The 11,970-nt window shown below is 41.5% G+C and overlaps 1 protein-coding gene across 7 annotated transcripts in view; it reads right to left on the reverse strand.

The window, feature by feature from the left end:
• Positions 1-8,324, reverse strand: part of Atp11c (ATPase phospholipid transporting 11C) — a 223,876-nt gene extending 215,552 nt beyond the window's left edge. For 3 of the 7 annotated variants that reach the window (XM_060375289.1, XM_060375290.1, XM_060375291.1), the window contains exon 1: positions 7,354-7,541. In XM_060375289.1, coding sequence (XP_060231272.1) covers positions 7,354-7,380 — 27 coding nt within the window. In that variant the 5' untranslated portion in view covers positions 7,381-7,541. Of the gene's footprint in view, positions 1-7,353; positions 7,543-8,157 lie in introns of those variants that run through there. The other 4 variants (XM_060375287.1, XM_060375285.1, XM_060375286.1 and 1 more) reach the window with 4 other exon arrangements.
• Positions 8,325-11,970: the final 3,646 nt, after the last annotated feature.

Consider the following 11,970-nt stretch of genomic DNA (forward strand, 5'->3'; position numbering starts at 1 on the left):
GTAAAATGACATAAAGGATTATGGGCATCGCAGCACATGCCTATAATCCTATCACTTGAGAAGCTAAATCAGGAGAACTTTAGAGCTCAAGGTCAGCTTGGGCTAAGTAAAGCATCCAGGTCATTCTGAGCTATAGAGACAACCTTATCAAAAATGAAAAATAATAAAAAATAAAAAGCAATACAAAGTTCTTCTAGAATTAACACTGCATCTTCAGTTTACAAAGTATATTTGATGTGTTAGTGGCATTAGCATAAGTGTTATCAAGTGTATTTATCAAAAAGCATACAAATGTATTTGAAAATTTTTTTAAAGCTAAAGATAGTATATTAATTACAGTTTTATGAGATACCAAGAAAAGGGAATGATTTAAAGGTTCTCTTACTGATGAACAGGGAAAGTAGTTTCAATAAAAAACAGTTTTTTTCTGACCACTTAGTGGAGCACATAATTATTTTTTTCTCATTCAAAATAATAGCGTAGCATACTATCCAGTGAAAAAGATATTATTTTCCCATGTTATATGCTTTTTTAAAAAAGTTAATCTAATACACAGAGGTTTTCTTGTTGTTGTTGTTGTTGTTTTGGTTTTTCAAGACATTGTTTCTTTGTGTGTTACCCTGGCTAACCTGGAACTCAATCTTTAAACTACGCTGGCCTCGAACTCACAGAGACCTGGCTGCCTCTGCCTCTCAAGTGCTGAGGAAGACAGAGGCTTCTTCGAGGCTGCTTTTTTTAAGTGATAATTAGACTCAGCTTGTGTTTTTATTTCAGTTCAAAACAATTCACAAGTACTTACTGAGCATCTATAGTTTACATGTGCTAGTGTAAAATCATTGTCAAGAACACTGTTTTGATTTTTTCCAAAAATATGTTGGAGAAGACGACCTAACCAGAAAACTACTGTCACATTAATACTTCAAGAGGAGCCTAAGAAACAAATGATACCGGCTTGAATCAGGCAGACCTCTTCAAACCTCCCATAGTCTATTAAGTATAGGGCATGATATCAATGATAGTCTTACATTAAAAATACAACCAACTTCCTAAACCAGATATTATTAGTCTAATACCATCTAAAACCTGTGTCTTTTACAATCAAGAAGACAGCCAAACTGACAACCCATCCATACACTGCAGTAATTGAGGGGCTGTCTGCCAATGCACTGCCCATATCTGCAGTGCTCAACACTCATTCATCATTAATCTGCAGTAGTATCAACATATGCTGCAGCTGTACTAATATGCTTGCTTTACGTTCACTGCTGATATTCACTTACTTCAGGGGAGAAAATAAACCTTAAGCAAGCAGAAATAATCATGTGAAGTACACCCAATTCTCATGGAAAGTCAGAACCTTCTTCCATCCAACCAGAGAAAGCGCCCTCAGGTATTTCAGATAACAAAGGTTACTCTGTTTTTAAAGCACTACAGATGTACAGGAAACTCAAACAACATCCAAGAGAAAAAAATGTTTTTATTTTGGATTCTATGTCTGCCCCCTCTGAAAGAACTGATCAACCATGGATGATAAGCAACCAGCCTTGACTTTTTCCACTCAGTACTGGAATTCACAAAACAAAGTAATTCACTGAATATCATTAAGACAGTGTTTCTTCCAGGAGTCACTTCCACAGGCACCAGGTACAATGGCAGCATACAGATATACATATAGACAAGATACCCATACCCATAAAAATTAAATAAAAATATTGGATGGAAAATAATTAATCTGGCACACGCTTTTAATGCCAGCACTCAGAAAGCAGTTGGATCTATATGATTTATAAGTCAGCCTGGTCTACCTAAGTAGTTTCCAGGCCACACAGGCAAAAGGCCACTTAGTGAGGACCTTTCTCAAAAAGAAAAAAAGAAAAGAAAGAAGGAAGGAAGGGAGGGAGGGAAGGAATAGGGGAGGGAAAGGGGGGAAAAAAGACCAGAGGCCTTAAGAATTGGCTCAGCTTTAAGAGCACTACCTGATCTGGAAACCTAACAGGTATATTTTTTTTTGCAAGTAACTGGATGGAAGTTCTGAGATAAAAGATTTACACATAAAATTTTTCTGTCATCATAAAAAGCCTTAGAAGTACATAGTGAATCAGCTAACCAGGTTTACATGGCAAGACTCTTTCAGAGAAGAGAGGAGAGTGGAGGAGAGAAAAGAGACATGGAGCACTCCTAAACAGGTTTCTCACTTTGCAAAAGGGGTCACCCTAACAACTATTTTCAAAAGAACAATTTTCCAAACATTTCAAAGGTATCAGTTGCAACCAAACTTTTATCTGGCATGAAAGCCACTAGAAAATAATAAATCAGATACCCTATTTTTGGCATTAATACAAATAGTAAATATATAACATTAGGTTATTCATAGGGATCAAATTTTCAGGGATACCATAAATTATATAAGTGCAGTCATTGTGCTTTCTATGGCTATAGTTATAAATACATTAAAACACCTCAGGATAGGCATCTTTTCTGCATTGCTTACAATATATTCCTGAGGACCTAGCACATTGCCCAGTAAATAGTAGATGCTTAGTGTTTGTTGAGTGAAACAATACTTCCAATACCATAAAATTACTAATTCACCTACAAAATATTATGGTCAGTATAGATTCAGCATTTGATATATATGCTATAATTTTTTTTGAGGCAGGGTTTCTCTGTGTAGCCCTGTATGTCCTGGAACTCTGTAGAACAGGCTGGCCTCGACCTCATAGAGATCCACCTGCCTCTGCTTCTAGAGGCCTGGGATTAAAGGTGTGTGCCACCGCCACCCAACTTTATACTGTAATTCTTAGAAACAGCTAAATGGTACATGGTTTATTCCCCATACCTATGAACTCCCCATTCTTCAATCATTCTGAACAAGAGAGGAATTTAATAGAAATCACTGCTCTTAAGTAAAGATTATTATCTATGGAAACATTTAAACGCTGTATTCTCAAGTTTTTCACGAAACATCTACTAAGTACCAAGTATAGCATTAAAAGCTATCCCCAATTACTTTCAGTCTAAAACAGCCTTTCTCAATTGGGGATTCTCCTCCAAACTATCTAGAAAAAATTAATTTGTCACATCTAACATATGCCCTAGGGATTAGGGCTTAATTCTTTCCCACTGGAGAAAGACTACTTTAGAAAGCCATATAAATTAAAAGTAAATTATGATGAATGAAATATAGTAAAAAGGTTGTTTTTAGGTAGCTCAACTGTCAGACCCACAAGTGTCAGACAAGTGTCTACTATCTGATAGATGCTAAAATGTATAGATCTTTGTTAAGTTATACAATGGCAAAATTAACGCAATCCATACCTGAAGGCATATTTCAAAGCACAGCAAAATAAAATCACTATGTTTGACACTTAGCAATGTCAGGACAAGTTTATTAGGCAAATGAAACAGAAAAAAAAAAACTGTAATTACTCTTATAATTTCACAAAGAGGCCAAACAACCTTCTTGCTCCTGGAACAAAAAGTAGTTATCTGAATTATTTTGTTAATTACCTCTATTCATACTGTTTAATTGAAGTGGCCTTACCCTGGACTCAAAGTAATAAATTAGCTACCTATTTCATTAAATTTTATTTTGTATTTTAAGTCTTATTTAAAATTTTTGTTTTTCTTGATTCAGCATAATTTTTCCCATTCTCTTTTGTAAGACATTTTCTTTATAGAACCAATGCAGTCTGAGTACTTCTAAAACCAGTGATACAGATTTATTTTAATTTTCCACACTAGTGTTAAACTTTATTATAATCAATGATCTGTATTGTCAAGTATCCCTTTGACAAACTAACAGCGCACATATAACAAAATCACCTAATCTACTCTATCAAGATATTTTATTTAAATCTTTAGCAAGAAATAATTTAATAAAATAAAAAGGAGAAATTTATGAGAGACTGTAACTAAGCGTTTAAGTCCACGGGTTACAGAACTTTATACAAGACTATATAATTCTTATAATCACTACAAATTTTATTAAAAGACAAGATGACATCGAAGTCTATGACCCCTAAATTCAAATTTCATCTTAAATTTTAACTAGTCCAGGTTTCTAATTAAATATGAAGAAAAATAACTGAACAAGAAAAGCTATTGTTACCTATTTGTTGTTTTTATGGAAATGTTGAATAGGAATAAGTAGTGCTCTTAAGACACCCCACAAGCCTAATTCCCAAAATGCTCTACACCATATCCACTATTCTCCTTCTAACCTGAAACTGTCAAAACCTGGGCATATTGGTGCACACCTGTAATCCCAGCACTAACAAGGCTAAGACAGTGGGTTGGAGATAGTTCAAAGACAGCCTAGACTATGAAGCAACACTATCTGCAAAAAGAAATAAGCTAGATGTTATGGCCCATTCCTTTTGATTCCAGGACTCCAGAGACAGTAGGTGCTGGTTCTCTGTGAATACAAGGCCAGCTTGATCTACAAAATGAGTTCCAAGGCAGTTAGAACTATATAAGAGATCCTGTCTCAAAAACCAAAAACCAAACAAACAAATAGGCAAAACCCCACAAAAAGCTGTCAAAAGGAAAAGGATACTGGCAGTTGTAAAAAACATCTACAATCCAGCACTTGGATGGTGGAAGCAAGAAAAGGAATTCAAGGTCACTGAGTTTAAGGCCTTTACATGAGACCCTGTCTCAAAGATTTTTTTAAAAGTTGTAACAGATAAAACAATTTTTTTAAGTTCAACAGTTAAAACAATTAATAGTGGCAACAATGTCATGCCATGGTCTTTAATAAGTACAACTAATTACTATTTCTTTAGCTTAAAAAGAGAGGAGCTAGGGAAAAGAAATTATATTTCAAAAATGACTCAACATGCATAACTGACCTATATAGATGATGATGTGATTCCTAAATGAGTCTTACCTCCTATACCAGGTTTAAAATACAAAGAAAGGCTCGTTTTAACATGTAGTCCTCTCTTTTCAATGACCTACAACTAATACTACTATAATTTATTTAACATAGGGCTGCCAAAAAGCATAATTGATTTTCAAAGAAATCATAGCTGTATCACTATAATATTAAAACGATTGTAAGGATAACACAGAACTTGGACTGTATCTACTGAGCCGTGTAAGTCTGAAATTTCCAATTAAATCTTTGATTTACTGATCTAGTGATTTAGATATGTATGCTACTAAAAGAATGTGCTCCATATAGATGACAAAAGCACATAAGCTTTACTAATCTAAGGGATTTAACATTTGTCCATCCCACCCCACCCACCCCCAAATTTAAAGCCATTTTAGCAGTGAGAATTTGACAGTGTTTGATGGTATATTCAGTGCAATGATTTGCAGTTTAATTCTCTACTCTGGGCCTAGAGCTCAGTTAGAACTAAGAATCTTATGACACTGGAACAAATTCCTAGGTCTTACCCAGTCAGGGTTGTGAAGTGAAATGTGAGCAGCTGTACATCTTAGTTGAAACAGTAAGTCAAGGCTCCCTTTAACATGAGTAAAAAGTGAGTCTCTGCAGAAATCCTTGGAGAGAGGCAAAGTACCAGCAGGCTGGCACCTCAACAACTGCTGCAAATTCTACTGCATTCCCTAGCTTTGTGGGCCAGCACTGCTTAATTTTTATAGTTACAAATGCAGATTACTCCTAGCAAAAGAAAACCAAATGAGAAGTGTGTTTGGATCAAAACTGGTTGTTTAATTCCAAATGTCCACAGCCTTAAAGAATAAAAAAGAGGATGTCAGCATCTTAATTCTATGCTAATGAATTAAATATGACCTGGAGGTCAGTTATTTTCTAACATATGAGTGCCATGTGAAATTACCCTTTTTGCTAAGCATTACAATTAGCTTTCTTGTCACCTTTTCCTTTTTATCACCCCAAAACAACACTTCAAAATCACGAGAACCTATGTGAAACAGAACTCAGTGGCAAAATGCTCTTTTATAGTGTCAAGCTAAATGTGAGAACAAATTTTAGTCACTTGATTCAGCAAAGCATCCAGCACAATCCACTTCCCCTGACTCTTGGGATCATTGATATGCACCTTTGCTGGTCAGTGCCACAGGTAAGAATCACCACCTTCCTTTGCATGTTTCTGAGTAAAATTAACATTTAGCAAAACCTTAACAGAGTATTATTATGCTGATGATATCCTAAAAGGGGATGCATTAAGTGTAATTATAAAACGGGGCATTTTGTGAAAGTTTCAAAAGTGTGTGTGTTGGGGGCGGGGAATGACAGCAAATTTATCCGATCTATGAAAAATATGTCAGCAATGACTTAATTAGAAATGACTCCACAAAAGTTCCCAAATTGCCAAGTTTTTAAGTCTATCCCAAGATAGAAGTGGGAAGCCTTTTCTCCATTAACTACAGGGGAGTATCAAAATTTTAGGATGAATGCTTTCTTTAACATCCCTGGGAGAAATAAAATCTTATTCCCACCACGTCCTCTGGAAATTAGTAAAGTTCCTACAAACAGCAGCATATAAGTAAACTGTTCTACTTTGCTCTGTTCTTAATGTACCCAGTGAGTAAACAGGTTAATCCAAAAAGTCAGAAGCAGCCAGAAATATCTGCCCCCCTCCCCCTTCCTATCATCCCAAGCCAAACTCCCCACAGAAATACAATTCCCTTCACGGCTTGAAACGAGGGAAAGGTGGCTGGTTAGCAGAGCATCATCTTCGAGGCTTCAGTCCCTCGGCTCTGGCTCTGCAAGGCTGGCACAGCCTCCTCGATGTGGCTGCTGGCCACAGCCCACCCTGCCAGAGGCCCTTGCTTTTCTCTCGCTCTCAAGGTGAGCTTGGAGGCTGAATCCTCAAAGTTTGCCTGGCCTCTGGTCCGCAACTGCACACGGGGCCGAAGCCAGAGTAAGGCTGAGTCCTGCTTTAGGCTCCAGCTCCCTTGGCCCCCTAGCTCTTTTTTGGGGCAACAGTGACAGGTCTAGGTTTACCTCCATGTGCTCCTGGCAGAGGAAACAAAAGAAAGCTTCCTCTCTGATAATCAAACGCCATTTTCCACTAATTGGGAAACTGAGGGACCCCCGGGGAGCCACTAGCACCCCCGGCACGATTTCTCCCCACACTCCCCCCCCCCGCCTGCCTCTCCAAGGCGGTCCCCAGTTTTGAGGCAGAGTTCCTCAGGGGAAAGGCAGGGCTGAAAGGTCCTGCAGCATGGTGGGACATCCGAGAGCGCCACCTGACTCCCCACCCAGGCCACCCAGAGCAACGTGCTTCCGTTAAAATGGAAATGGGGAGGGGAATGGTGGCGAGTCCCCCTTCGTCCCCCCTACAGCTACTAGGAAGGAGGGAAGGGGCCGGAGAGGTGGCCGCCCTGTATGCGTGGAGACACGGCAAGTGTACTCACCAAACGGTTGAGAGTCCAGCGGAACATTGTGTCCACCGCTGCGAGCTGCCAAGCTGGGCTTCTTCGTTGGGCTGTCTGGGGAGGCACCGTCCACAAAACACACTGCAGCGTGGGCCCGCGGCTCAGAGCTGATGGCTAGCTCGGCTGCCCCGCAGCCTGCCCTACTCGCCTCTGCGAGTCCCCGCCCCTGGCCGCCCGCGCTGCCGCCCGCGAGCACGCCCCCGCCCACCCCTGCATTCCCCGAGGCCCGCCCCCAGCCTCCGCCCGCCCAGCCCGGGGGTGGCGGCACAGTGGCTCCCCTTATCTGGCCCCAGCACTGCCTGGCGCCAGGGAGAGGGAAGGGGGGGCGCCCTGTTGTACCCGTCACCTCTGGGCTCAGCACCCCGCGCTTCGCACTTGTCCTAGCCCCCACCCGACTCCCTGCCCGCTAGCTTCAACGGACACTCCCTGCCTGGGGGACCCCAAGCCTTGCCCGACACTACTTCGTGTGTCTTAGAGGAGCCACGCTCTCCATCATCCCAGCCCGAACTCGTCTCTAGAGCTGCTTCGCTTGCAGCCCTTCGTTGGCCCCGCGCTTTTGCCCAGCACTCCCGGCTGAGAGAGCCTCAGCGCGTCCCGCCTCCAGGCCGCCGGGCGCCCCCGCTTCCTGACCGGGAGTGGCGGCTCTCCGAGGGAAGACTCGGACTAGCGGGCGCCGGAGGAGACCCTAGCGCGGGCGGGGGGAGGCGCGGGCGGCGGGAGTAGTTACAAAAGCCGCCCCCTCCTGGGCTACAAATGAGAGAGGTTACCCATCACGGTTCCCACCTAAGTAGTCTTCGCCTTCTAGGATTTGGGGATTGCTTTTTCTTTTTCTATTTTTTTTTCCTTTCTTTCTTGGTTTTCTTTCATCCAGCTACCCCACCTAAGCGCTCTTACTTCCACTTTCTCTGTGAGGTTGTAAACTCCGGCTTCGTGTCGTTGCTGCTGCGCAGCGGGGCGGGATTTCCCTGCTACCCTCTCCTGGATCACCCGCCCTTTTCAATGCTCCCAGTGCACCCTGGGAGTTGTGGTCCAACAGTTCTCTCACCCTGCTACTGTGGCCTGTGAGCTCCCCCGTACGCCCGGCAACGGTTTGCTCACAGCGTTACTGAAGGAAACTGCGGAGACTATAGGGCTGAACCAAGATTCTGAACCAGCTGCGTGTGGAAATCAGAAACACTTGGGTAGATTCTTAGCTATGGGAAATGTGATAAAGAGGATAAATTACATAAGCCCCGAATGCTGAAAACCTTCCCCTAGAACTCAATATTTACGCTGCATGAAATCCTGCACGCCCTCAACTTCCTAACTTACAATTGCAATATACAAAAGTTTAAAACTTAAAAAGAAAGTTTAGTCAAGAATTCCCTTGAGCTTGGAGCCTCTCCGCTCCTACCCCCCTTTTTTTTATTTCTACTGCCTTGAGGCAGGGCCAATAAGGTATTAGCTGAGAACTTTAAAATTCTTCTATAAACATGTTAAAGAAGCGGGTAAAGGGGTTCTGTACACAGAAGCATGTTTTCCCACCAGCTACTCCCTTAACCTAATGTGAGGTCCTGAACAGCTTTTATTGTGAGACTAGGGCAATTCCCACGTTAACCCCTGAAGGTTAGCTTGATTTCAACAAACATTTACTAGGTGTTTTCTTTCTAGAAGCATGAAACAGAAATGTGTTACAATCTCCCCTGCAGGCAGGCCGCAGTGAAGTTACAAGGTCCAAACTACGTGAAAACTACAGGTTAGATATGTAATGGTTTCTAATGCTAAAGGAAACAGAGGAGGGCCCTTTTCAAAGGGTCCAGGAAGCTTTCCTGAAAACCATAAAAGTTTCACTGGGCCAAGCCTATAAATAGAGCTGCTGGAGATTAACCCAGGCCTTGGAATGTGGGAAAGCTTTGAAGGAGCCCAGGGAACAAAGTCCTGGGTAGAGAGGGAGAGGTCAGTTGGAAAGTACAGGGTAACCTAAGAAAAAGAACACAGCCACTCAGTCAAGACAGGAACAAGTACACATGTGGGTGGGACATTACAAATGAAAGCTAAAAATCCAAAGCATCCTTAGAAACAAACTATAAAGTTTGATATTGTTTCTGTGATCAAGGAGGAACTCAACCACAATAAAGAAGAAATGCAAGAGATTTAAATTAGTTCCTAACCAGTCCTAACAGCCTAAAGGTAAAGTCTACCATTTTCTACTTCCCCTGTTATGACTCCTCTGTTTCCCCACACTTAAAGCTATGTCTAATGATTTTTAAGAAATCTTCATTGTATTAATTACATATTAGGGTATTTAATTGACAACATATCTAAGATTGTGCTCTCTACTACTCCAAAGAATTGCTTTTAAGTAGAGTTATTTTTTTCCTGGCTTTGCTTTTATTGAACACCGAAACTATCTTAATTTCATTTACTAATTGTTTGTTGAATAACTTTTATGTGAGGGACACTCTTCTGAATACTGGGATGGGGAAGTGATGGAAGTTATTAACACTCTTTCTGTAATGTACCTGGAATAAATGGAGCTATTCAAAAGAGACACTTGATCTCAGTCTGACTATATCACATTTTCAAAACAATAGATTCCAATGAAATGGGAATTTACCCAGGAATCCCATGCTTATTGAAGAAAAGGATGTTTGCCAGAGAGGGAAATTGTCCAGAGAACAGATTTGACACACCACCTTACAAGGTGAGACTGAAACGCAGACAATGATGGGTCAGTGTTAGGTGGGACCACACTTTGATTGATAGTGCTTTGATGTGCATGTCCTTGGGGGAGAAGCATTGGAGAGTGTCCCCTCTGGATTACTTTGTCCTTTATCAATGAAAGCACATTGAATAAATCTTTTTATGCTTTCCACTTTAATTTGACTCTTTTAACTGACTCATTGAGGATGAGTGGCCATAGCTGCCTGAAGTCACAGATTGTAACCCCTAAGTTTGATAGCAATCCAGGCAGAAGTCTAAATCTTTATCAACAAACTATAAGCTTCTCAAAAAAAAAAATAGTAGTAGAAACCTAAGTCAGACAGTTTGGGATGAAAGATTTCACTAGTAAATAATTTTTACACATCTAGTTTTGTGGGAAATGTATTCTGATTATAGATTCGTGTAGATAGATTTTTTTAAATAGATATTCAATTAGTATTTAGGCAGTCTGCTTCTGGGTTGCCTAGCAACCTATGATGTCATCATGTGTCCCCTGTCAGGTAGCCACACCTGGCAGGTGTGGCTTAAGTTACTCCTTAAAAGGATAAACCCACCACTTTGTTGCTCTCTTGTCCTCTTGCCCTCTTACTCCCTTGCTCTTCTGCTCTCTCCCCTTCTCTGTCAGGGTGCACCCCTCCATTCCCCCTATCATGTCTTGCTCATTCCTCTCTCTTCATCTCCATCTAATAAACCTCTTTCAAATAAAATCTGTTCACATCATCATTTCATTGGTCCTAACATTGGTTCCTTTGCCCGGGAAGGATTCTCCTAGTAGCACCTGGTCCCTTCACACCTGGAACCCTTAATCAGATCTTGATTCCTGCAACAGATTTTTCTTCTGATCCACCTATCCCTCTGTTCAGGGCCACTCAGACTTGACATCCTGCCATGTGATCTGAGCACCCAGGACAAGGTGGACACTCATGCTGCACCAGAATCAGCTTGGGGAAACTAAAACACTCATGCCAAATACTGAAACTACCTCTTTAGACACAGACACAGCTTACTTCTAAACTATTGTTGTCGGGTAAGCCATTGTTGGGGACCCTGCACACACACAGATGGCTTTAGATTGCACCACTGCCTCAGGCCCCATGGGCAAAGTTTGAAACTTCCCACGGAATGTCTGCCACTAGAGGCTGACTGGGAGAGGAGGGTTTTCAACTGCACAGGCATCTGATCAACCATGCCATGCACACAGAGAGTTTTGAACTGGTCCAGGACAGCCATCCCACCAGTAAGCACCTGGTCTCCCTATGCCACTATAGATATTCACCACACATAGCTAGCTGCCATGTTAATTTTGGGATAAATAGGGTGGAGCCTCGGTTTCACTGCCATCTCCACGAAGGACAATCATATGGTTTCACTGCCATCTTAACTTATGGCAGTCAAAGGAAGTCACATGTTCGGCAGCCATCTTGGTTATTAAAAAAAGTGGTAGTTTCCCCCATTGCAAGCTGCTTTTACTACTTTCTTTCTGCACCACTGTTTTTAGAACTGCAAAACTGCAGTCTCTTGTAGACCCTAAAAGGCCACTGCGCCCCTTTCTACTTCCATTCTAAAGCTGCCTATCTGCCCCTATCCTTTCCTGCAGGTGAGATTACCTCTACAAGAACGCAGCCTTACTGCTGATAAAGCCCTGATACCAGGCACCAAGGTTCTTGAAGGGCTTAGCTGAGCTAAGCCTCTCACCTGTCATGCTATTTGTTTGACAAGCCACTAGCCCAATGGTCCATTTCCATTTCCCCTTTCTCATTAGCAAGAATGGCTTCCTCATAGTCTCTTCTCTTAGGGAAACCTCTGGCTCTACACCTATATTTGCCCTACTCAAATGTCTAGTATTCAGTAAGACCACCACTAAGAGTAATCCGTGAAGTAAAAAAACAATTT

Source organism: Meriones unguiculatus, chromosome X (assembly GCF_030254825.1).
Source record: "Meriones unguiculatus strain TT.TT164.6M chromosome X, Bangor_MerUng_6.1, whole genome shotgun sequence".
NCBI classification, from domain to species: Eukaryota; Metazoa; Chordata; class Mammalia; order Rodentia; family Muridae; genus Meriones; species Meriones unguiculatus.